The sequence below is a fragment of the Dermacentor variabilis genome, chromosome 1, assembly GCF_050947875.1.
Source record: "Dermacentor variabilis isolate Ectoservices chromosome 1, ASM5094787v1, whole genome shotgun sequence".
Lineage (NCBI taxonomy): Eukaryota > Metazoa > Arthropoda > Arachnida > Ixodida > Ixodidae > Dermacentor > Dermacentor variabilis.
In genome coordinates, this window is record NC_134568.1 from 87323804 (window position 1) to 87351508 (window position 27705).

At 45.9% G+C, this 27705-nt stretch overlaps 2 protein-coding genes across 3 annotated transcripts in view; one reads left to right on the top strand and one right to left on the bottom strand.

Annotated features, from left to right (window-relative positions):
- The window catches only part of LOC142580171 (uncharacterized), a 90586-nt gene that overhangs the window by 29085 nt on the left and 33796 nt on the right, over positions 1-27705 (bottom strand). The gene's annotated exons all lie outside the window — the stretch shown is intronic.
- LOC142580181 (glutaredoxin-1-like) overlaps positions 299-27705 on the top strand; it is a 122289-nt gene continuing 94882 nt past the window's right edge. The window contains exon 1 of one of the 2 annotated variants that reach the window (XR_012827627.1): positions 299-525. Coding sequence is in view for 1 of the 2 variants with exons in the window: in XM_075691061.1 (XP_075547176.1) it covers positions 457-525 (69 nt within the window). In the remaining variant the exon portion in view is untranslated. The remainder of the gene's footprint in view (positions 526-27705) is intronic. The other variant, XM_075691061.1, reaches the window with a different exon arrangement.

Here is a 27705-nt window from a genome sequence, read left to right on the forward strand (position 1 = left end):
TCGAGTCGATGCGCCAAGGGTCATCGATGCGGCCATCGAGAACAAGTGGAGGCAAGGACCGAAAGCGACACACCCGGAAGCGAGATAGCGCCGGAGAGACGAGCAGGGCCACCGCGCATGCGTGGAAAGAAAAGGGCCGACTGGCAATGACCTGCAAGAGCCGAGACGCTGTCGCGCGGCTCCGCCGGAGAGCGCGCAGCGAAACGCGGAGAACGCGCTCCCTCGGGGGAACGCGACGCGAGATGAAAAGATGCCGACCGCAGCGAAATGGGTCTCGTGATCGTCGCGTTCCGACCGTCCCGGCGACGGCGATCGTACACCCGATGTGTCGGTGTCGCGGCCTCCTCATTACGTAACGGGTAAAGTGCTCGTAACGAGATGGGACTGGACGTTTGTCTCCCTCACCTCTCAATGCTGTTTTGCATCAAGTGGCCGTGAGCATCGGCTCTCCGCGTGATGGTGCAGGGTAGCACCCAGCTGTGCGCGTCGGGCGCTTCAAGGGATTCACGGCACTTATTACGACAGGTGAGATCCCTATGAATAAGGTTTTTCGTTCGTATGTAAGCACTGCGTGTCAGTGGAAAACGCCTTCGCTATCATCATCACCAGTTTATTTCTATATATGATTACAAACGTGGGTGAAAATCACCTGGGTCCTTAGCAATACTGCTAGTTCTGGGCCCATGCAAATGAATACAAAACACCATTGCAACTCATGTTAACAGGTAATGTGATTTTGTAAGTACCGATTCGCCCTCATCTCGTTCGCGATCGCGATTGGTCAGCGCCCGCCCTCAGAAACCGTCCCAATCATCAAAAAATAAACTCCAGCTACTCAAGAGTGTAAAAATCATGATTCTATATACCGATGAATATTGATATCATCGGCATATACAAGGTGTCTCAGGTAACGTTAGCCAAGCTCTCAAAAAAAAAAAAAAGAAAGAAAGGAAGAAAGAAAGAAGGAAAGAAATCTGGTAAAACATACGATTGTAGTACCTACTTTTAGGCCACTAGTCCTCTTCCGCCACTACGATAATTTCTCTGTACTAACTATCTGACTAATTAAAGAGTATATAAACATTTATTTCTATTTTTGAATTAAGCGCGCGACTTCCGATGGAAAAGCTGCTATTGAGTCCTAAAATATCGCTTTCGGTTGCATACGGTTGCTGTATATACTCCGTAATATTTTTTTTTTCCTCGCTCTATTCGCAGCGCGCGAAATACAAGTACCGCGAAACCAGTGCTTCCGAAAGGGATTTGAAGGGGCTGACTTTGCTCTTCGTCAGACTCGGCAACCAACTGAGTAGGCATGCGATCGTCACGCAGAACATGCAGCTTGCGATCAGTGACAAGCCAACACCAACGCCTATAGTTTTCCGCTTCCACGGGTTTACCGAGTAAGGCAATGAGCCGAGTTAGTTCCTTCAAATCACATTTGGTATCGCTGATGTCGCGTTGTGTGTATCACGCGGCACCTTTCGTATTTCTCGCGCTAGGAATAGACTGAAAAAAAATAATAATTACGTAGTACATAGCCTGCTGAAAACAACCAAATGGGTCATTTTAGGGTGCAATAACAGCTTTCCGATCTGAAGTACTGCTCTTAGTTCAAAAATTTTTCATTTGTTCAATTGATATATTAAGCCAGATATACTAAGCCAGGTGACAAGCACACAAACATTATCCTGGCGGCGGAAGTGGACGGATGGTCGAACAGCGTAGGTCTCATAATGTATATTCCACCAGTTTCTTTTTTAACAGCTTGGCTAACGTTAGCATGGGACACTCTGAATTTAATTTTGGGGTTTCACAGACCAAAACCACGATTTAATTACGAGGTACGCCGTAGTGGGGAACTGTGGATTAACTTTGACCACTAGGGGATCTTTGACGTACCCCCGCTGCACGGGACACGGACGCTTTGGCATTTAGCCCCCATCAAAATGCGGCCGCGCCGCGGCCGGGATTCGCTCTCGCGACCTCGTGCTTAACAGCGCAACCATAACCGCTAAGCCACCACGGCGGGCGTGGAATACACTGAATTAAAAATGAAGTGCTGAGGAATTACGGATAGCGGAATAAATTATATTAGCGAAACTAAAGAACAGGAGTCGTCCTAACATTGAGCCTTGAGGGACGTACAAAGAAGATATTTGGTCGTTGACGCAAAGACAACGTGATCTATCAAGAAAGTAACTATGCAGGCGAGCGACAATTAAAGAGTCAACATTAAAGTGCGTAAGCTCATCCATAAGCCGTGCAGGTGGCTGACCCTGTCAAAAGCTTTGCTGAGGTCGCAGTAAAGGGTATCAACTTGTCCCCTCTGAAATGCTGGCGTGGAAATTTGAGGCGTGAAACTTCCGAAGCTGGTGATCGTTGAGCGACCGGAGAGAAACCCATCCTAATTCTAAATCAATTTCACGAAGCTTTTCGTCCGCATGAACTGCTCGTGATTCACCCACCAAATCCCCTAATATGATACCTTTCTCGATTATCCGGCGTCAATGCTTCGCAACAACTACAGCGCGCGAACAGCTTTGTGAATGAGGCTAACTTTTCCTGTTTATACATTAGGTGCACGAAACCATCATGCGTGGTAAATGCTTCATGCGAGCAAAAAAGACCTTTAAAAAGATAGTGGTAGGCCTGCACAACAAGTCTCGAGAAAGATTCTTTGGTATACCTTGAAACATGGAGTCAGCTCCCAGACTGATTTCCTTTGCGACAAGTTTCTTTTTTACTGACATAATTGAAGATCGTTTACCCGAGGGTTGCGTACTGTAGAAGGAAGTCGCATTGCGAAACGTATCCTGAAGCAGTGAGGCGACTTCAGGAAACCTCGTCGCGTATTCTGTTACGTGACGCCGCTGTACGCGTCCTTGCCCGACTTTATAGAGTCATTGTGCGGGCTGTTCTGAATAGTTTTTCCCAACTCAAGGCTAAGCGCGTACTTATCGTACGGCTCGCAGTACATTTGTTAATCTTGTGCGTCCAATGACAGCACCCTTTCTTTATTTAATCACCTATACTCTACGCGTCGATATACTCCGAAACCTTTATCAGTAACGAAAAAAGTACAACTAAAATCAGCAACGGTTATTTTTTTTTAAGTATCCGCCGCGGTACGGGGCGGAGTGCCTATGGAGTTCTGCTGCTGAGCAGCACGAAGTCGCAGGTTCAGCTCCCGACGACGGTGGCCGCATTTCGGTCGGGGAGAAATGAACAACGACAAAAACAACAATAATAATAAAAAGGGCCCGTTTATAATTGCATTTTGATGCACGTTAAAGAGCACCAGGAGGTCGAAATCAATACGAAACCCTTCACTGTACGGCGTCCCTCAAAGCCCACTGTGCAGTTCGAACCCTACAATTAAACTTCACTATTCGAAACAGCTCCCGAAACATCTCCCCAAAAGTATATATAGTTGTGCCGAGAATGCTGAATGGGGGCAGCGAAAGTTTATAAACATTGGTGCACCAGATGTCTGTGACAGGGGTTCGAGAGCCAAGGTGCACTGAACGGTGATTGAGGTGGCAATCCTTTCTGAGATTGCCCGTATCTGCATATCAAAATGAGTCGTGGCTCCCGTAACGCCCCTGCCAACGAGGGCTGTCTCCCCGAAAGAGCGCGCTAGATGCGCATGTGTATATAGTTCAGCGCTCGACCTGGACACCGGCGCTTGTTGCTGTACCATGCATTGGCCGCGTTGCCGCAGTCTATGCGCAGACACTCGCGCCTTCGAGCAACATCGCGAGTCGAAACCAAGGGTATCCGCACTGCGACCGCGGCATATGCCACAGCTTAATGTCCACGAGCGTCTATTGCCACGCGTGGCATCCGCATAATTTTGTATCTTGGTCGCGGTAATGTGCTGGATATGTACCTCACTTTGAAACGGTTAAGGTGAGACACATATCCAGCATGTTGCCGCCTCCAAGATACAAAAATATGCATGTGCCAGGCGGGGCAACAGAAGCTCGTGGACATAGTGTGCACATTGGTGCTTTCGCGCTTCCGCGCCTCCCTTCCGCGTTACGCCATGGAGTAAGCTTCGCTTCCATCTAAGCGCCAGTTCAGGGCTCGGCGCGGTGGCATATAGAAAGAACCTGGCAGCACCGTTCGAGAGGGATCGCGGCGGCTGGGCAAGCGGTCGCGCGAACTGTGTCGTCGCGGCGAGGAGTGACGGCGGGGGAAAAGCCCTCCTCCGGTGCAGCTTCTGCCGGGCACGCTGGCTTCCGCGCGCAGCGCCGGGAAGCGACGCCCTAAATTTCCGTTTCCTCGCAGCCGCCCGGACGCGCTGCGCTTCCTGGAGCGCCGCAGACGGAGTGAGACGAAGGCTCATGCAAAGTCCCGCTGTCCTTCCCACGCGCACTTGTCGCGTTTGTGCTTCCCTGGCAAGATGCGCAGGCGAGATTCTCGATTTCCAGGCCGCTCGTTGCCAAAGGATTGTGCGACAGCGCGCCCTGCTCGGCTCTGCGTGCTTCTTCGTGCTCGAACGGTATGCGGAGAAGAAAGCGAAAGAATCAGTTTCAGCAGAGACAGCAGTGAGCATCATTTACGTCAAGTGCATCCAACGTGCTGGGGTCGTCGCGCGCATATTGGGAACGGTTCTCTTAGAAAAAAAATTCACCGGCGATTATGATACTCCCTAATGCTAAATTTGAGCGCAGCTGTATACGTGTTTTCCTTTCGCAGTATATTCGCTGGCGCGGACAATCTGTCTCGTGCGGCACGTTGCAAACGGAGCGATGTGTGGCGCGTTTACCTCGCTAATCGGGAGATCGCGAGAGGCGGTGCGTGGGTGACGCGTGGGCGCGATTCATGGCAGCCACGGCAGACAGATGTCCGCTCATGCAGCGCTTGTTTGCATACACACGACGCGCGCTACTCTCGCGCCAACCGCAAAGACCGTCTTGCGCGGCACTACGCTTTTCTTCCCACGCTTTCGCTATATACCCTCCTCCTCCGCGTTCTTCCTCGCGCTCTCTTCGCCTTCACCGTCTTTCATCTGCCGCTGCGCTCCGCGTCCGCTTTCATCATTCGGTTTGTTCGTTCACTCGGTTACAAGGGACAACTCCGACGCTCGCCGCAGGAAAGGGCGCCTAAGAGCTGTGCTCTAAAACGGTCTGTAATCCTAACGGGTTGCTCCAAGATAACAACGAAAACAAAATGTGTACCCATCATAATAAGCACACATATTCTCGTTATCTCCTGCGCAGATTAGTATTGGAGCTAGCGGAATCCGCGTGGTTTTTCGTGTCCTGCTATGCGGGATGGCCCGAAAGAGCCGGTGGAATTCATCTGCAGGTCTCATGTATATATGTACACTTGCCGTGGTAGCCCAGTGACTATACACTCTAAGAAGAAAAAGAGGAAAGGGGGTATTGAGGTCACTCCTTTAAGGGAAGAACTGATATGCCACAACCATTCCTCCCTTTAGGAGGTAAGTGCGAGGGGATGAACTGTTACTCCCTGTGCGGTTACTCCTTCGCGGACTAACAGTTGTTCTTTTCCCATGCTCCTCTTGGGAATAACGGTCCTTCTTTCCGATGCTCTTCAAAGATGGAATTAACGAAATTAGCCATTTATGCGCTGATAAAAAAAGATTAATGAGCTGAAAAAAATTGGAAAGAAAAGTGCCCGACTGTAGGAGCTCACGTCCCTTCACCACTTCACCATGGGAGCTCGGCTGACGAGACAGGATATGGGGACAAGGTTGAGCATCTGCACGCAAGTGCGGCAATACAAAAAAAAAAAAAAAAACTTGGAAATTGTGCATGCTATGCGAGGAGAATCTAACGGTGCTTGTACTTGCAACCATAAGCGAATAAAAAAATGAAAGCTGCCCGAATATTTTTAGGATGATTTAAACTGAGACATTACGTGATGTACGTGTAGCGAGCGCAAATGGGGCACCTAAGATGACAGAGAAGGCCAACTTATTTGTCGCTTAGTGTGCCCCGTTTGAGCTACACATTGCTTCAGTTAGGTTTGTAATCTCCCTGAAACGGAAGGAACTTAGGTACTATTGGCCAAGATAATCTGACAGTCCATCAGTGACTCGTGCTTTTAATGTGAGTCATTCACTTACGGTGTGCACTCACACAAAGTGCATGGCTCTTCGCCCCCCCCCCCCCATTCCACCTTTTTAAATTTCACGAAATTTTTTTCACGAATACGCGAAGTGCTGCTTTGCATGTAGTTCAATAGACGGTGCACGAACTTCGAACTATTTATGCTTTATAGACATATGCGCCTTTTTTGCCGCGTCACTACACGACACGAACGAAAACAACGGAGTGCATGGGAAATAACTGTTGCCGTTCGTCCTCCCGTTGCTCTCTTTTGGAACAGGGACTAAACGTTTACTCTCCGAAATTTGCACACGGCACGCACACTCCTGCAGTTAATCCCTTGAGGGACGAACGCACCCTTTTTAGGACTAACTGTCCAGTTACTCCCGTTTATAAGGTCATTGCATTGCAAAGGCCTCTCTCGAAGTTTTACAGTTTAACAAGTCTTGTACCAACTGCACCTTCCACATAATCGCAGAAGTTCCTACCCTATCAACCTGTACGTAGACATCTGCATATTGAGATTCAGTTCGGTGGACATATGCAAAGTGGACATGATTTCATGAAATGGAGAACTGTCATCCACCCGACAGAAGCATGAAGCTACAAAAAAAGTCCGATACCCATACGGGTTTTTCCGAGAGAAAGCACGAAAAAAAAATTCACGCAGAAACTCCTCTGGGAGTTCTCTATAATTATGCGTAAGCATTGTGCCGCTTGCTCATCTCCACGCAGCCCGGTGTCATTGTCAGTGTTATGAAACTTGATCCGACCAGTATAAACAACAGCGCTGCGGCGACACGAACTGGTGCGAACGGCGGCGCAAGGTACGTACATTGATAACGCAAGCAAATGAAGTACTGCAGGTAGCGGCGCCAGGTGCAACAATGACGTTCCGATCATTATAAGCCGTTGTCGCTGTTTAGCCGCTTATCCATCCGAGTTGAACCTTTAACCGTGACCAAACGTATTCCGGCGGCTGCGTATGGCACGGCCGCGCGAACTGTATCTCGAAAGCGATCTGCGAAACGGGCCGGCTCCGTGAGCGCTGTGTTCTCGCCGCATTGAAGCGACAGGCAGCAGCACGAAGGTAAAGTCGCTCGCTGCTGCGGGCTCTATCTTGAAAGCGGCCGTCTTACGTGACGGGTGGACGGACGGACGGTTTTCTCGTTGGGTGCGCACTTAAAGACTGATCCGCAAATCGAACCCGGTACCAGCGCCGTTTCGGGGCGGTCGCTCCACCATCTATGCTAACCAGGAGGCCAGCAGGTCGCTCAAAGTGAGGCTGAATTATTCGACAGAGCGAAGGCACAATGAATATGGGCCTGCAGTGGCGCAAGAAACACGCCATGAAATCTCAGCGGTAGCCTCAACTGCGAACGGAGGATTAAAAAGGAAAGAGAGGCAGTGCATTGCGCGCATATAACGTATTCCAGCCACGCAACTCCCAGGCTGTTGTTTCTTCAAGTGGTGCCGTGGTTAGCGTAATTGTACTGCTGCTGGCCCAGCGGACTTTGCAGGTCTTTCTACCGGAATGCGTGACGTTCGCTTTCTCTTGCCGCAGATTGTAACACGGTATAGACTTCTTCACGTATGCGCCGGCGACACCACTGTTGCTGGCTGCATGCAAATGAGCCACGCGAACCAGATGACCCACTGATTTCTCGACTTACAGTATAGCTTGTGCCGTAGAGGTATAGCTACTACTACTACTGCTACTTACAACAACAACAACAACAACAACAACAACAACAGCAATAATAATAATAATAATAATAATAATAATAATAATAATAATAATAATAATAATAATAATAATAATAATAATAATAATAATAATATCAAATCATGCTTATTATACTGCTCAGGAACAGCTACGGAGCCTTCGTCTGGCGCACGTAAAAAGTAGTACGCTAGACAAGATCTACAGAGAATACAAACTTGGTAGACAGCACAATGTGAGGTAGAGAAACAGATAGGGAAATAGAAAACGAGGAGGTGGCGTAAAAGGGAGTTAATCATGGAACATGATTATCTGCATATATACAAGACACAGAAATGAACTCTGAAATATGCCAATACTGATAATATACTTATCACTTTCTTTCCTTTCCTTTTTTAAGTTGAGCGATAGGACAGTGACTACTGCAAAAATGCCGGCCAGAAAACACGGAACGTTGCATGGTATACTTTAGCTACACGGAAAATTGCACATTTTCAAGAAGCTTCCGGGAATGTATATTGCATTGGACCACCTTATAGAGGAACAAAAGGTCTGATTTAATACGTTTTCATTTTAGAGATGCGAGTTGAGGTATACTTGAGAGGGCTGGACTATGGTCACCAGGACGGCAAAAGCGGTGCTTGAAGATAGATATCAGTTTATTCTGAGTGCGCTCAGTTAGGTCAGAATTAGATCTGCACGTTCCGCCCCAAAATACAGAGACATACTCTAGTAGTGGAAGGCACACAGTTTAATACGATTTCAGAAAGGCAACAGGGGAGCGGAAGTCATGCGGTATACGACAAACAATACCAAGAGCGCGAAGGGCACGCTGTTTCGCATATTTAGCGTGTGAAGAGTAGCTTAGCGTTTTGCCGAAGTACACACCAAGATCTTTCAGTTCGTCGACCCTGGGCAGTGGAGCATCCCGAAGGGTGTGTCACAATTTAACATGGCGTGTTTTACGTGTGTAACTTAATACCATAGTGTTGGAATCATTTAAGGGTATACCTTATTGTCTCCGCACCACTTTGAGAATGAGAAAATATCCTTTATAAGGTCAATGCAGTCGCGGGTACTCTCGACAGTCTTAAACTTAAATAGCTTTAAGTTGTCAGCACATAGAAGGAATGATGCGCGTTGAATTGCTGACGAAATGTCATTTATGAACAGTAGGAAGAGAAGAAGGCCAAGAAAAGATCTTTGAGAAACTCCGCTAGTGAGCTCGTAGCCAACAGAACTCTGTTCATTATTGCCAACGAAGTGCAATCTACTGCTTAGGTAATTTGACTCCAAGACAGGGATGGAAGGAGGTATGTCCATTTGCGCGAGCTTTGTAATAAGGAACTCAAGGCAAACTACATCAAATGCTTTACTCAGGTCAAAGTAAAGAGCGTCTAATTGACCCATACTTAGTACCACGCTGGAAGCAGGGCCATAAAATGCAACCAAGTTCGTTGTTGTGGATCGCCCTGACACAAAGCCATGCTGTTCATCTATCAAAATGTCCTTCGCACTAACAGACAACAGCGAATGCTAGGAAGGTGACTTGAGGTAGAAGCATCTTTTACAACAAATGCCGAACAAAAATGTTCCGCAAGGACATCAGCAGGGTTCGAGACAACATCGCCATTTTCATCAACAAGACATACGTCTCCAGCACTATTTTTAGAAGAGTGAGAGCGCACGTATCTCCAGAAATATTTGGAATTACGTGTTATGCTGGCTTCGACACGTTCTATGTGGTCATAGTGATCATTTTTACAATAAAATTTGCAGGGCAACGATAGCGTCTAAACTCAAGTGTAAAATTATCTAGACCTGTTTGCCCTGTTTTTCTGTGTCCACGGCCTTTCAGTTTTATTGCCGCTTTTAGTTATTTAGAAAACCAATTAGGGCACCTTTTACTTCTTGAGAATTTTTGTAGGTATGAATCTGAGCATGCCATCTTTATTTACTTTCGCTAAATTAAACCTGTTCATCACACCAGTTGTCGCGTCTACGAACGGCCAGCCAGCGTTTCCTCAAGATAATGGCACAAGCCAACATATAGGCTCCAAGGGAAAGTTGAAGCTGCGCTTCGTTTTGTCATAGGAACGAATAATAATAATAATAATAATAATAATAATAATAATAATAATAATAATAATAATAATAATAATAATAATAATAATAATAATAATAATAATAATAATAATAATAATAATTCAACCAATCGCTTGATCATTCATTTACCGCGCCCAGGAACAACCATGAGGTCAAAGTGCTGTCGCACACATACACTAAAAAAAATGGCAGGGGCATCTAAGTAAAAAAAAGAAACAATGAATAAAAAGAACATTCTTGATTACAAGTGAATACAAAAGAAAAAGGAGGAGAAGGGCAGTTGAACAATGTGTGAAATTATGACAACAACGCAGAGCTCGGAAAATAACGATGCCAGCGAGTTAGCAAAAATATCGAGATAATGGAAATGAGTGTTATAAAGGCTCCGTATTTTGTGGACGTCTAAGTGTTGGGGATGACAGGTAGGAACATTAAAAGGTCTATATAGACCTTTTAATGTTCACCGCAGAACATATCTTCTCTGGTGATCTTGCGCGGCATACGAAACATGATACAACTGAGGAGTTCGGGGCAGGTGAGTATACCGTGAAGAAATTTGAAAAGAAATAGCAGGTTAGCGCGATCACGTCTGCAGCGAAGTAAGGGCAATGACAACAATCCAACAGTGTTAGGACAAGCTCCAGTGTCCGTGTTAGCAAAGCGGCGATGATACATGCTTAGAAACTTTTTCTGAACCCGATCTGTAAGGCCACTGTTGGAACTGGAAAATCCATTCCAGATGACCGACGCATGTTCGAATTGAGGAAGTCAGATGTGTACAACTTGCAGAACGGTGTTGGATACTTGAGTTCTCTCGATAGTCTGCGAACAGAGCCAAGCGAGTGCATACTCCGCATTGCAACGCGTTTAGTGTGGGCAGAAAAATGTAAGGTTGCATCAAAAAGTACACCGAGATCATTGATGTCGCAGACCTTACACAAGGGTACAGAATCTACAGAATAAGAGAAAGAAATACTTGCTATTTTGCGAATGAAAGTCACGACTTTTGTCTTGGCAGTATTGAAGGTAAAGTTATCTTTGCACAATTTAGGAAAGGAAAACAGGTCAGACTGCGGGATGGGACAGAGATCAACAGTATCAATTTCCTTTAAAAGCTTGATGTCCTGGTACTTTTAAAATCGTGATATAGAAGGAAAAAATGATTCTGAATAGCGGAAAGAACGTCATTAATAAAAATTAAAGGAAGTGGTCCTAATACTGACCCTTGAGGGAAGGCGACAGTTACGATGCACGAAGAAGGCGTTTGGCCATTGACGTTAACATAACATGATCTATCAAGAAGATAACTGCGTTTACATTAAGTGTCAAGGTCAGCAGATCTGAATACTGGCGCACGGGTACAGCAGCATAAAAAATAAATGAAAAGAGCAATTACAAGGGAATGTAAGTAAAGACATGGGAAATGACAAACAAACATAGAAAACATTTGGGCATAATAAAAGTAAGAGGACAATTATGAAAAGTAACAGCTAACATTCAGCAAAACTCATACAAAAATTTACAACGATAAGAAGGATAAAAATATCTGCACAATATTGCGAAGTAACTACAGCACAACAGTGTCAAGCTCTGAACAAAACAATAGCAGCGACTTATGAAAGATATCGAGATCAACCAATTTGAACAACTGGTATAACGGCTTTGTATTCTGTGCGCAGTTGAGTGTTGGCTATATGACAGTCAGGAACATGGAATCATCTACGCTTCCTTGGGGCCTTACGCGGAATTCTAAGCACGATGCAATTGAAAAGCTCGCGATGACGTAGGCAAGGAAGTGATGGTAGTGACGATAAAGTAACAGCGCTCGAACCGGGAATTTCTAAAGCTAACTCTAAAAACACCATGTCCTTCTCTTTATATGTAAAAATAAACAACCAATTACAGTTAGTAAAGGAGACCTGTACACATTCAAACGAATTTGTTGTGGCGCGTGCAGTGGCAACTTCGTCTAAATCGCGCTGACAGCTATAGCGCACCAACACACTCTAGGAGTCTGCAAGCCACCCATGATCTCTAAAAGTAACACAAAGCCCTGGGCCGGAGTTCTCTTGACGTCGTGTATGCCTTGCGTAGCACGTTTGCCTCCGGCCTTTCAGCACGCCAGAGGCCGCGATCAGTAACAGCCGGTCGAAAGTGCATAAACAAGTACGTGATCAACAATAGAACAATCGAAAGGAAGGCCCACATAGACTCGGCACTATGGGCCATCACCCGTTCATTATATGGCGTTGCAGATGTTCGAACCTCAGACCAAGACAATAATATCTGCTCATGCCATCAGGCTGGAATATTGTCCATGCAATCAAGCTGCAAGGCATTTCGAAATGTTAAGGACGCCATCACCTATTTCCTAAATGCTTAGAACGCAATACAAAATCATAGACAAACACAGCGTTGCTGATGATACTTCGTAAGCTTGGGTAAACACACGCTTAAGTACTCTTCTTGAGTAACTTAATTACTCTTCTTGTGTAACGTGTACACGTCTGCTTCCTGCGATCCGTCGAGCAATAATATCTATAATCCACGAATGTGAGTATATTTCGTGTCACTAACTCCGTACAGTGAGGGAAGAGAGTCCCGCCAAACAACCGCCGCACCGATAACGGCTTTGTGTCCCAAGAAATAAGAACGACTCGCACATTCTTTGCCATTATTTCGTGCTTGATCCCTCCATTGCCGCGTACGTGGCATGCAGCAGAGTATGTCAATGAAAGAGTCCTTCTTCTGGTTCGTGATTGGCGGACGCGACCCGAAGCTTTCGCTGCAATGCACGTAGTTGTCGAGACCTGCTGCAACAGAGTGTGGTTTTGTACAAACTCGTTTAGACATCTTTCCATAAGAAATGAGATAGGATGGCGGGCGGCGGGGCGGGAGGTCTAATCAGATGGATGAACAGTTTGGGCACCGGACAAGTATACTGAGTAATGGACTACTAGCTTTGCAGTGAATGTCCGCGTTCGTTTACCGACAGAAACGGGAATACTTGCATATTTGACTTAATTTCCTGCGATCAATATGTCAAATTCTTCTTCTCCTCCTCCTCCTCATTATTATTATTATTATTATTATTATTATTATTATTATTATTATTATTATTATTATTATTATTATTATTATTATTATTATTATTTCTCTGTGTCACGTCTGAGCTTTTTGAGCTCGCTCTTCACTACATATTGTCTTTTACTGTGAAGAACACATTGATTCAGAATCAGCACGGATTTCTCACCGGTCGCTCCACTATCACAAATCTGGCCAGTTTCACGACACAGATCTCCGCACCAGCACTTCAACGGGGGCAAGCTGACACCATTTAATGTAGCCTCAGAAAAGCTTTTGATGTAGTCAGCCACTGACTGCTTCTGATCAAGCTTGCGTACTTTAGTGCTGACTAGTCAATTGTCAACATATTGCGCAGTTATCTTCTTGATAGATCATGTTCTGTTAACGTCAATGGCCAGACGTCTGCCTTTTACATGGCAAACTAGCGGCGCCCCTCAAAGATCAGTATTAGGACCCCTCCTTATTTTTAATTTTCATTAATAATGTCCTTTATGCTATTCGGAACTCTTATTTCCTTCTGTGTGCCGATGACACCAAGATTTTAAAGAAAATTCACACTGTTGATGACTGTCGATCGCATCTTGCAGTCGAGCTTGTTTTCTTTTTATAAATGGTGCAAAGGTAATAACCTCACCTTGAATGCCGCTGAGACCGAAGTCTTAAATTTGACACACAAAGCAGCAAGCATTTCTTTCTCTTATTCTGTAGATTCTGTACCCTTGTGTAAGGTCTGCGACATCAATGATCTCGGTGTACTTTTTGATGCAACCTTACATTTTTCTGCCCACACTAAACGCGTTGCAATGCGGAGTATGCACTCGCTTGGCTCTGTTCGCAGACTATCGAGAGAACTCAAGTATCCAACACCGTTCTGCAAGTTGCACACATCTGTCTTCCTCAACTCGAACATGCGTCGGTCACCTGGAATGGATTTTCCAGTTCCAACAGTGGCCTTACAGATCGGGTTCAGAAAAAGTTTCTAAGCATGTATCATCGCCGCTTTGCTAACACGGACACTGGAGCTTGTCCTAACACTGTTGGATTGTTGTCATTGCCCTTACTTCGCTGCAGACTTGATCGCGCTAACCTGTTATTTCTTTTCAAACTGCTTCACGGTATACTCACCGGCCTCGAACTCCTCAGTTGTATCATGTTTCGTATGCCGCGCAAGATCACCAGAGAACATGGACCTTTTAATGTTCCTACCTGTCATCCCCAACACTCAGCCGTCCACAATATACGGAGCCTTTATAACGTTTATTTCCATTATTTCGATATGTTTGCTAACTCGCTGCCATTGCTCTGTTCGGAGCTTTGCGCTGTTGTTTCATAGTTTCACACATAGTTCTACTGGCTTGTCTACTCCCTTTTATTTTGTATTTACCTTGCACTTTGTTGTATGTACACTCCTCTTTTGACAATTGTTCATTTTATTATTGCATTTAAAATGTTTCTTATTATATTACTTTGCAGCATTTCTTTTATATATATACAGGGTGATCGATTTTACGTTTTATGAAATTTGTAGGCATAGCCTGCTGCAGATAACATAATTCTAATCTGATTTCGATTATTCAGAGAGGCGGCCGTTACTTGCACGAGAAATCGACACATATTGAACTAATCAACAACAATCCACTAAATATATTTTGAATTAATTATTTTACGGCACATATATTGTAATTTACGAATTGTAGCCGGTGAGTTTGTAATGAATTTCGAGAATGGCGCCAGTTTGGAGATATGCGCCATCAAACTTGCCGTAAAAATGCACTGTTGTTCCACTTAATTTTTTAACAAAACGCTCTTTTATGCACTGAAGCACAAAATTAACTGGAACGCCCATATATTTGTTTCCACACTTTGGGAAACAATATCTCGAAGCTGGTGTCATCCTGCAAATTTACTTCAAATGGATACGTCTTGGAAGCTCACCGACTATAATTCGTAAACTGTAATATGTGCCGTAAAGCAATTCATGAAGAAGTTAATTAATGAATGTTTGTTAAACATTTGAATATGTGTTTCGATTTCTCGTACTAGTAATGTCCGCCTCTTCAAATAATCCAGCTCAAGAACAATAATTATCCTATCTGCCACAGGCGATCTTTAAAAACTCCATAAAACTTAGAGAGAGAGAGATGAAGAGGAAAGGCAGGGAGGTTAACCAGATATCAGTATCCGGTTTGCTACCCTACACTGGGGATAGGAGATAGGGGTTAGAAAGAGGACAGAGAGGAAATCGTTAAAAAAAGCACACGCATACACAGAGACCCACATACAAAAGGCGTTCCAGTTAGCGACGTTCACAAAGGCCGGTAGATCGCAAAAAGCGCAATGACGCTTGCACGGACTTCTTCTGTGACGTTAGGTCCTTTCGATGGTGTAGAATTTTTTTTCCCGATAGTGGTTGGTCGTCCAGCTGGTCAAGTTAGTGGCGAAGGCATTCCCTCTGTGGACTGTACTGCGGGCAGGCGCACAAAATATGGCCAATCGATTTTTCATGGCCGCACTTGTCACAGGTTGCGGTGTCGGTCATCCCTATGCGGAACGCATAGGCTTTGGTAAAGGCAACGCCCAACCACAGTCGATACAAAAGCGTGGCGTCTCCACGGCGAAGCTTTGATGGGCTCGAAGACTGAATGTGGGATGAAGTGAATACAGTCCCGTATTTCTTAAATGTGGCTCATTCCATTGCGACGCGGTGCACTGCCGAGCAAGCAGGCGGAGCTTCCCTGCTGCGTCAGTTCTAGAAAGTGGAATTGCTACGTGGTGGTCCTCAGCAAGGGCTCAACGGCCAGCTTGATCGGCCCGTTCGTTGCAGATAATTCCGCAGTGACTTGGAAGCCATTGGACAGTTATTTTATGGCTTGCATCACTTACATGGTCTAACGTCTCTGTAATCTGAAATATTATCTGTTCGTTCGGTCCGCGTCGTAAAGGTGACAGTAGAGACTGCAGTGCCGCCTTTTAATCGCAGACTATTGTCCACTTCTGTGGCGGTTCATCACTAATGTAATGAAGGGCAGTAAAGAGCGCTGCGAGCTCTGCTGCCGCCAATGTTGTCGCGTGAGTCGTTTAAAATTTGATTGTTGTAACTTTAAAAATAAGCACTTGTATATGCTGGCGCCAGCACTCGGGCCGTAGAGTTACTCCTGGGCACGTTAAATAAAATGGTTTATTATTATTATTATTATTATTATTATTATTATTATTATTATTATTATTATAAGTAGTAGTAGTAGTAGTAGTAGTAGTAGTAGTAGTAGTAGTAGTAGTGGTGGTGGTGGTGGTGGTGGTGGTGGTGGTTTAGTGGTGGTGTTGGCTGCTAAGGGTGGAGTAAGGGAGACATCTTCCCGTGCAGACACACCAAGAACTCAACAGTTCTTGATCGACCGATGCTGTTGTTTCTGCACATCTGAGACTGGACCTCTAATAATCGAGTGTACGCGCTCTGGTTGCGACAGGCGGAAGCCCCGGCTTCAAGCATCCCTTTTATTTTCGTGCCTGTAGAAACCGCGCTGACGTCATGCACGCCCAGCCCATCGGCCTGCTTATTCTCTCTCCTCTTCTCGCTTGTTGGCAACTTTGCAGGCGCTCTGCTCAGAATCTAGGTGGCTTACCTGCTGTAGCGGACCGGGAGCGCGTGCGAAGAAACAGATGGTGGCGCGCGCATGTGCAGTTGTTATCGTATCGCGCTAGGCGATTCCAGGTGCACGCTGCCATGTGTACACGGGGAGCGCCGTTCGTCCTAACCGATACGATTGTCAGATGAGTCGTCCGTCCTGTCCATCTTGCTCGGTGGATAGAAACGCGCATCACCCGTGTCCTTTGACCCATCATGCATATTTTGATGTCCCGCTTAGCTCTGTATAATTCGGCTAAGGGAAAATGTGTAGCTGACATCAGCCATGATGCCAACCTCTCCTGCACACAAACGCATTTAATCTTTCTTTTAAAAAACAAAACTCAAGAAACCGTGCACGAGTGTCTTTAAGCGACGCGTTAATGTCGTTACGAACTTGCAAATGTCACGACATTGACATCACTATACACTTGAAGAACCGGTGTAAAGTGCATGTGTAAGTGGGCTTCACGGAGACTGGCATGTGCCAGACTCCGTGAAGCCTAACCTAACCTAACCTAACATGACAAGGCCATTCAACGTCACTCACATATACTTTTTGTCCCAGGTGCACTTACCAAATGAAGACATTCAGTCTGCGCCATGGGGCCTCCTGTATTCACCTCTCCGGCAGCTATTTGCGAGGAAGCTTCAGTCGATGTTGCCGCTCCTCCAGTCACCTCAATCGTTATATTGCCGCCAGCAAGGCACGTCAGCATACATTCGTTGGTTATGCTTATCGTCGAAAAGCGGCCGTTCCTAATGTGTGATGCGAAGGACATCCACCGGAAAAAAGGCAGGCGTGGCGGAATTGGTGCGATATCGGGATGCAACAATACGTTACTGCTGCCCAAGCACAATGTCTAGGAAATTTGATATCGAGCGCAGGTCGCGTCACTTCTTGTGATTTCAAATAGCGCTATCAGTCTAGTGTAGCTCTGCACAATCAATAAAAAATTGGCAGTGACTTAGCTCGGCTACGCCAGGATATACGTAGCGTGGTTCGGCTGCTTCCTGGGCGATTCGTTTCCTCTTCATCTCGTTCCGATGTCGATTCCAGGCCTCCTCCTGCTTATCAGAATTGTCGCCGTCCATACTGCCGCCTCAACTGTGGTTACGGCGCACGCGAGCTCTCCTTTTTAATCCTCCCGCATGTTATCAGGCATGCAACGCAGCTGGTGAAGCGAGCGGAGGCGAGCGCAACGACGGGGAACGCGGTGTGATGTCATACCAAACGGCGGATGCGGAAAGGCGCGGCGCTGCGCAGCGGCGGAACACCTGTGGCTCGGTGCTACTAGTGGCGCATGCGCAGTAGTGACTACGGAGCGAGGGAGAGAGAGAAAAATACCCGCGGCGAGGCACGCGTTGTGACGTCATGTGCCTCCTCGGAGCACCGCCACGGCGAAATCGCAAGTTCGCGGCCAGTAAAGCTTTCGCTTTAAAATAAAAGATACACATTTGCTCTTGCAGCACAGCAGCTGGCGCTGAACTGAAGTACACGACTATTTTGTTTCATTCGCGTGCACGGACGGTCCTTTACATGCGCGAGTATTAAGCGACGCCGCGAGTGACAGCTGACTTTATTCCCGCGCTGCGACCCGCTGTGGTTGCTCAGTGGTTATGGTGTTGGGCTGCGAAGCACAAGGTCGCGTGAACGAATCCCGGCCACGGCGCCCGCATATCGATGGGGGCGAAAACACCCGTGTACTTAGATTTAGGTGCACGTTAAAGAACCCCAGGTGGTCGAAATTTCCGGAGTCCTCCACTACGGCGTGCCTCATAATCAGAAAGTGGTTTTGGCCTGTAAAACCACGTAATTCAATTTCTAATTCCCGCGCTGCGCTCGATGTTGTCAGTCCGAGAACAAAAGTGGGCTCTATGTTCGCACCAAGCGACACGTCAGCACAGTAATGCAGCTGCGCCACACTGGCTCGCGGCGGCTATTGCGTTTTGCCTGCACAAGGTAGTCTTCGGTTGCTTGCCATTGCAGCATCATTCTTATGGTAAATAAATAAAGCTCCACCCAAGACGCACATCAGTCACCGCGACAGCCTGACGGAGTAATGCCGCATACCAGGTGCTTTTTTTTTTATATGCCCCACATTTTTAAATATTGCCTATGACAGATTGTACAATTCGAACCATTCTAACTCGATGAGGCGGTCATTACTTCCACGAGAAATCAAAATGTTTAATTGAATAATTAACACAGTTTCATGATATAAATTTTTAATTATTCACTTTACAGCACATATTTCAATTTACGAGTTGTAGCCGGTGCGTTCACAAGCCGTATCCACTTGGAACGGTATCTCAGAATTGCACCAGTTTCTAGATATTAATTTTCAAAAGGTCTAACGAAATGAATTGGCGTTACAGTTACTTTTGTGCTCCAAAGCATAAAACGGTGTTTTCTTTTAAAATAAAGTAAGTGCATCACTGCGACGAGTTTGGTGGCACGTATGTGCACGACACTCGACGAATGTTGATAACCTAGTCGTTGTGCGTCTCGACGCGATCAGGCTCTTCGTACTCTCGTTCCTTTTCTAGAATTAACTAAATTGGTTTCCCGTTTGTAGCTCAGACACTGCTTCTTCTATTTCGACATTATTTAGTGACGTGACCTACAGTGACCGGCCCTACTGTGCTTGACCTGTACTGTCTGTGTTCTGATTAATTCATTGAGCGTTTTCATCTTTATCTTTCTTTCCTGCCCTTCTTCCTATCTTCAATTTCTATGTTTCTGTCTCCTCCTTGAAGAGTAGGCGGGCGAAGTGCCCGTTCCGGTGGGAGTCGCCAGCCTGCTCCTCGCTGTCCCTTTGCTGTCAAGTGTATATATATATGTTTTCAAAGCAAATAATAATAATAATAATAATAATAATAATAATAATAATAATAATAATAATAATAATAATAATAATAATAATAATAATAATAATAATAATGCCACATATCTCGAAACTAGTGTCATTCTGGAAATTCATTCCAAGTGGATACGCCTCTTAAACCCACCGGCTACAATTCGTAAATTGCAATATGTGGCGTAAATTAATTGATTAAGAAGCTAATTAGTGAAACTCCGTAATTAGTTGAACATGTGTTTTGATTTCTCGTGCAAATAATGTCTCTCTTACTAATCCCGCTCAAGGACTAGAATTATGTTTTCTACAACAGTCTATATTGAAAAATTCCGTAGGACTTAAAAATGGCCCCGTATATAAACGCGATGAAAAACACAGTCAGAATATAACACTAATAAACAGCTGCACTTATTGGTTTCCTCGGGCGTGACATCACAAGGGCCCCGTGCTGCCTGTCCCAACAAAAACTTTGTCCACTGCTGTCTGGCCCCTATAGTAGCTGGAATAATGGCAGAGACACACAGCGCAGCTGTGGAGCGAAATGTGCTCAAACAGCGCTGCCCATCGAGGGTATCCGCCAAACGTATTCGTCCTGCTCATCTGTCGCCGGTTTCACGGTGCCCGAGCGCGTGCCTTGCCAGTGGTGCGCCCAGTAGCCGCTCGTGAATGCCGTTTGTGGCCCGCTCTCACCACTTGCGCGAGCGCTTGTACGCGTGCACTTCCGGTAGCACGGCAGTGCGCAGTGTCGATCTGCCTTAAGTAGGCACGCCTTCGGGATTTACGTTCTCAACGAACTTCTGCTCCCATCGCGCCTTTTATTCCTCTCCTCCGCTCACAAAAAACATCCGCATCGTCCTGGTTCGCATTTCCCGCCAACATGCTAGCAGGTAAAGCCGAAGTGCAAACCGAGATATTGCAATGGTGAGTCTCAAATTAAAAGATTGCTGCCTCGGTGAAAACGCAAATTACTTCGATTAAATTTTTTTCCTGGCGAAAGTAGTTACGCTTCTCAGCTACGTCCGTTTATCTGCCTATTTTTTCGTGGACCACCTTAGCGTGTTACCGACCTCTAAACATGGGCCAAAATAGCATTTGTGCAAAATTTAGGTTTTCATATTTAGATCCTCTGCTCTGCACAGAGGCGAAAATAATATTTCAGAATATAGCAAGTTTAGGAACAGTTCTATGGTAATAATTCTAGCTTTCTTCCGCGACCGCATTTTGTGAAAGATTTCCTGAACTATGATTCGCGCATTTTTACCTCGGCATTAAGGGTTGAAGGCCATTAAAGTATATTGTGAAACTGTTTTCTAATGAAAGAAAAATCTTCGGACTACGCAATAACTCAAATTTTGAAAGAATGCGCGAGAAGGTCGATTTTTGGCAGATTTTGTTTCGCGCCTGCTTTTGCAGCTTTTCGTGAAATTCAAACGGCCCTCGCGTGCCGAAAAAGTTTTGTTTTTCGCTCATAATATACTGGGACAATACTGGGCAACTAATGCTTATATACGTAGAACATTTTTGTAAATTTTTTAGAGAAAGTGATATTGGTCGAGCGCCACGGTTAGGACAGTTGGCGTGGAATGATCCACCGTGCTCGAAAGTCGGTGGGTCAGGTTTTGTGCGCAATTATCTTGACATGAAGTGCAACATGCTTTAGTTTACGTCTTAAGAGATCAAGTTTGGTCTGAACGCATCCAGATTTGTTTCTTTGTGTGTGTTAAGTCCAATCTATATTGTCAGTAATTGTTAAAAATTAAATTGTGGCGTTTTACGTGCCAAAACGACTTTCTGAGTATGAGGCACGCCGTAGTGGAGGACTCCAGAAATTTTTACCACCTGGGGTTCTTTAACGGGCACCTAAATCTAAGTACACGGGTGTTTCCGCATTTCGCCCCCATCGAAATGCGGCCGCCGCAACCGGGATTCGATCCCGCGACCTCGTGCTCAGCAGCCTAACACCATAGCCACTGTTAAAACGACCTATTTTATCTACGTTTAATTTCGAATAATACGTAATACGTTTTTAAGTAATACGTTTAATTTCAATATCCCTTAGCTCTTAAGTATAAGGTAAATGTGCTTTTTAGTTTGAGATGCTCATGCACATCGATTTATTTATTTATTTATTTATTTATTTATTTATTTATTTATTTATTTATTTATTTATTTATTTATTTATTCTTCACGGCAAATTCATGACGCCAATGTTCAAGTGTTATCGGCGATTCGTTCCGTAGAACTTGGCCTGAAACATTTTCATACGGCAACACGAGAAGACAATCATTCCCAGATGACCTGAATTTAATCCAAGGGAGAACATTGACTGGCATATCGTTGGCATATATCAGCATAAAATCAGTGACTGTGGCGCTCCGGGAGAAACGAGTGAAGTCCGAGAGCGCTATATATCCACCTGATACTTCGACTAACGGTCGCCTATGCATGAATAGTCTTCTACCTATACTTAATAATTTGAATATCAATACCAATTTAAGGGCGTGAATTTTCCGCAAAATATTTCCTGTAGCCGCTGCAGCAGTTGCAGTAAGCGCTTGAAGCGGCGAACGAACAGCCTGCACCGACCATATATACGAAGTTCGAGCGTTGTATGTATAGCCCTCCTGTTAGACACGGCGTTACTTTGTGCAGGATCCTGCAGAGCTTGACCCGAACGAATGTGGGCCGGATATGGTCGCCCCATGCTATAGTGCACAACACTGTACGAGACGTTCCTTCATATACTCGCTAGTTGAAGCTTGTCGCTCCAATATCTCCTCCATATAGGTGTGCGTCGGACGACCATTTCTTCTGCCGCATCCCTACTGGTTCTTGAGCTTTCTTCTTTCTAACAGTGCTGTGCCGCTTACGCTTGGGCGTCGCATTCACCAATGCATATATGTTTTTGACTGGAATGGCTGATAGCGCCGAGTGCAATGCCTGCGGTGTCGAGGAAACTATACAACATTTACTGTGCTACTGCACATCTTTTTAAAATGAAAGACATGACCTCTGCACAGCTCTCAATAAGTTCGATAGAAAGCCGTTCACCTTGAACAAGATCTTGGGACCATGGCCTCATGTATTGCAGCTACAAAAGGCCATAAAAGCGCTGCTGCGATATTTGAAAGCTACCGGATTGAGTCAGCGTCTGTGATCCGGACTGAGTGACCGAATGATATCCCCCGTGGACTTTCCCTTCTTTTAATCTTTCCGTCCCCTTTTACATTTCACCAGTCTAAGGTAGCCAACCAAGCTCAGTCCTGGTTAACCTCCCTATCTTTCATTTATCATTTGCTCCCCCCCCCCTTATCCGAGTAAATTACGTTTCACACATTGCTGGTAAACAAGACGAAGCGGGGATGGGACAAAACAATTCGTCTCGTGTTCAGTCGCATCCCTCTTTCGTCTTGTTTACCAGTAGCCTCTGTATAGCAACTTACTCGTATATGGAAGACCAACTAACAGTCCTCCTCTTTCGCAGTTCGTTTTTCGCTATCGTGCCGCTCTCTTCGCTTAACTTCTTTCTACTTGGAGTGCGTGTTTATGATTGCCACCATCACGATTATATTCGTAGAGCACAGGCGCATTCTTGGCCTACTCAAGCTTACATCAGTGCCGGATGCTATCATTGGAGTCGCTTTTCAAACAAGACGGTGAACAGCAGCTCGTCGCGTTTAAAAGCGCATATTTGGACAGCTGCCGCATGGCTCTGACCATTCGCTGGCGCCGCAATTCGATGACCCGCGCTTTATCGTCACGCGGCGCGGTCACCGAACTCAGTAGTCCAGTTGCTCTATCTACGCGTCTCTCGTTCTTTCCGCTGGCGTTTCTGCCGCGGACGCGTGTCACGGCGCTTGCGAGGTGGTGACGGCGAGGCCCGTCGGGGCAAGGACGCGATCGGCGGCCCTCCGCGCACGAGTGCGGCTCGTTTCGCCGTTGGCATGGCGACCGCGGAGAAGTGGGGTCGTTTTCTCGGCCGACGGCACCGGCGAGTGTGCGAGCAAGGCCAGACTCCGCGTGATACCCGCTGCTGTACACGGAAAGCCTGGGGCCAATTAGGGCGCGCAAGCCACATAAAGAGCGAGCGAATTAAGTGCAAGGTGGTGGGCGGCGAGACTGGACAAGTGAGCGGGGAGGGAGAAAAAAAAAAAAAAAAGACTCTGCGCGGACGGCTACGAGACAGCGAAAGCTGCAGGAAAGCCTTGTTTCGCAGCAGCCATCTGGAATAGTGGCCATGCTTGTGCGCGTTCATTATTGGTAGGGCGAAAGGAGACGAAGGGAGACGACACATACTTTACTGATCAAGGAATCGATTATCGACGCCATAAATGTGCGCATTCATTTTTATTTATTATACGTTATCATTTATTTATTATGGGAGTTGCTACTTTCTTCAGAATGTCACAGTAAATAAAAAGGTACAGCCTGCATCGCTCATGATGCCGACTACACAAATAATTAATGGCAACAAGGAAGTAATTACCGATTGCCCGCATTATTCTTCCAAGTATTTATCACAACGCCCCTTTGTATCTCATTAAAGGGAGAACTGTTTCATTGACCCAACTGTAGCTCCGTGCTACAGTTGGGTTGATGACATTTTTCCCTTTCATGAACTTTCCTTCACCTCGGGAGCTTTTGCAGAACTGATTTGCCCTATTTATCTCTCATTCTTCCATAAGTCACTGGCATTAATGTTTGAGCTGGTCTGAATCCTCAATTACGTTTTCTGGCGCATTTTCCCCTTTCCTTTTTTTTCTTTTCTGTTTCCTCGGAGCCCCCGCCCCCCCTTCTGGTCTTATACTTTCTCCTGCGGTCCTACTCTTAGTAAATATCCCTCTAAGGGGCTATATGCCACACTTAAGTGTACCAGAAACAGCCACTCCCCCACCACCACTCTATAACTCACACCCTCACACAAGAAGATTGTAAGGGTTTAATCTATACACCAGTTCACACCCTTATTCACTGTTAATGGCGTAAATTATTTTGCAGTGTAGAGTGAACAGAGTGTTCGTACGCATACGAAGCTTTCTCGCTGCGCACGTATGGGGCCACTCGATTTGCCGCGCGACACGTATGCAAAGAAGACGTGGGAGAAGAAAAGTTTCACTCCGCCGACATTTGCGCGCTTGTTTACCCTTTGCCAACTGCTTGCAAATCTATCGTTTCACGGTCGGATCGCGGCTTTTCGTGCTCTCGAGGCTGTTGTGACATTGGATGGCACAGCAATATTGTGTATTCGGCTTGCGGGAGGAGGAGGTCGCAATTTCCATCACGAACCCTCAACTATACACCAGCCGCACGCGCGTCGGCGGCATGTAGACGCGACCGCGCATGTGCTACACGTTCTGTCCGCAAGAGAAGCGATCGGCGCGCTGGTGCCGCGGGGGGAAAGCCTATATAGTACACGCATATTCGCGTATTTTGAGCGACGCGTTCATGTTGCGTTCTATGTGCACAAGTAAGCGATGTTCCGAAGCGGGCTGCCACTTGAACAGGCCTTGCAAAACCACGGTACGGAAAGAAAGAAAGAAAGAAAGAAAGAAAGAAAGAACGAAAGAAAGAAAGAAAGAAAGAAAGAAAGAAAGAAAGAAAGAAAAGCAGCGTTTCCGAAGACATCGTTTGGTTGCAGAAATTGCGATGAATACAACTCCGTCTTGAAAGACGCTATACAAGTTCTCTGTCCGCGTTCCGTTGTTATCAGTTGCTCATGAGCGATGAGTCACTTGACGAGTAAATAGAAATAAATTAAGGCTGTCAGTCCCATAATTTTTCTGCAAAGAACATTTACGCATGCAGTGTGCATGCGTGTGAGCGCGCGCGCGTGTGTGAGGGTGCACGTTTCCTCCTCATTCTCAGCGACACAAGTGCCAGAACGATTGTTTGAGCAATGGCAGTATCGACGTCTTAGACGGATGGCCGCGCCTAACAATTTCTAATAATAACGGTTGCCGGAAAAGCGTTATTCAGCTGACGCTGGTTCTGACGCATAGCAACGCGCACGGCATTGCTTAGTGGAAAAGCACTTACGCACAAAAACTCAAATGTCGGAACGGCGTATGCGATGTGTTTCGCGTCGCCTGCCCAATGTGTATCGACATGTATGTCGACGTATTCAACATCACAATTAAGAACGTGCCACGCTCTATATAATTTAGTCGCTGCTCGATACTCAGTTGCCGTTACAACTAAGTCTCGCCAAATATATAAATAAAGAACAACGGAAACGGAAGGTTTCATGCGAACGGCGCTTACTGTATGTTGATGCTGTCGTGATATTTTTTTATTGTGCGAAAGCAAATATTTAAGCCTAATTATAGTTAGCTTCGTTAACTTTTCATTAACGTACTTAATCGATGCGGTGTATGAATGCAAAATTTGTGGAGGATGTCAAAAGAAATGAGCCACAACAACGTTTGAAGCAATCAATAGGTCTTGTGCGGTCATTTTTCCGGCAGAAAAGAAACAAAGCCAGCGAAATAAAGAAGAAAATGAAGAAAATACATGACAACGCGTCCTCAAGCGAGCGGTTGCAGTGGTTTCAAACGTAAACATCGTTTGTTTACGATGGTAACGGCCGGGTGTTGCCGTGCTCTTTCACCGACGTGTCAGCTGCTTTCGGCGCGCACCGAAGTTGCGCGCCGATGACGAGGTTTTCGTTAGAGATCGCTGTAGTTACTGACGCGTGGACGCGTTGTGACGTGCTATATTTAAACATTCGATGGCTCTCTCTCTCCGTCGGAATAAAGGGCCGCACAAGACCAAGCTTGCTTTAAGCGCTGTTATCGGTCATTTCTCGACCTCCTCGGTAAGTTTTGCATTGACACCTTATCGATTAGGAGCATTTGATAAAAGTTAGCTAACTAAACTTAACTAATTATTTCTGTACAGTGAAAAAAAAAAGAAAAACATCTCACGACTATAGCATGAATAACGCGCATCAAAATACAATGGGCGCCGTTCACGTGAAGCATTCCGTTATTTTTTTCATTCTTGTCGCCATTTAGTTGGGGCAGCTGTTATACTATAGCTTCTGCACAGAAGCCCGAGAGCGCATCTATGCATACAGCGAATCCGAAAGGTCGCGCTAACGTGACAAGGTCTCGGCGCATTTTAAAAGCACGAATAAAGAGTCTCAATACCATATCACATAGCATGGCGCGAAATTACGAGCACGAGGTGTCTATACTATCACTCGGGGGCGTTAAATGCAAGTGATATTACTACCAGTCAACTGGTTTAAGACAGAGGAAGGATGATAAATGAAAGGCAGGGACGTTAACCAGGACTGAATTGAATTCTGGAGTGTTACGTGCCAAAACCCCAATTTGATTTTGAGGCATGTCGTAGTGGGGGACTCCCGATTAATTTTTACCACCTGGAGGTCTGTAACGTGCCCCCAATGCAGGGGACGCGGACCCTTTTTGCATTTCGCCCCCTTCGAAATACGGCCGCCGTGGCCGGGATTCGATCCTATAGCGACCTCGTGATTAGCAGCGCAACACCATAGCCGCTAAGCCACCACGGCGCGCGTAAGTACACCAGGACTGAGCCGGGTTGGTTTCCTTGCACTGGGTAAAGGGGAGGAATATATTAAGAGCAGAGAAAGTCCAGTGTTCATGTCGCAAGCATTTTCAGCGCTGTATCGCGGGCGGTTACGCAGTCTGGTTGTCATCAGGGATCGCAGCAGCTCTTTTATGCACTTCTGTAACTGTGATATGCGAGGTCATGGTCTCGGAATCTTGTTCAACGAGAAAGGTCTTTAGTCTATAGCTGGTTAAAAGCGGTTTGGAGGACAAGGCTTTTGTTTTCGAAGGGCGCACAGTATATATAGTACAGAAGGTGTTCGGTATAGTTTCATCGCCACCACATGGCATTGCATTGGGCGATATCGGTCATTTCAATCAATAATAAGTGTGCGTTGTTGAACGCAACGCCGAAGTGTGAGCGACAGAGTACTGTTTCTCCTGAGAAGGCCAGCTAGCAGGCGCAGTCGAATAGAATAGAGAGGCTTTTGCACAGAAGTGTCGAGTGAATGCAACCGGTGGCGAATAAAGTCAGGCGTGCGTGCCTCTTCTGTAATGCCAATGGTGCGCTAGCTTGCTTAGGTGCTGGACTGCATTAGTCCTCGATAAAGGTATAGAAGCAAAATTTGTTCCTTCAAGTTTGTTCGTTTTCGAACAGCTTTGCCGGTGAGATGTATAGTAGCCGGAG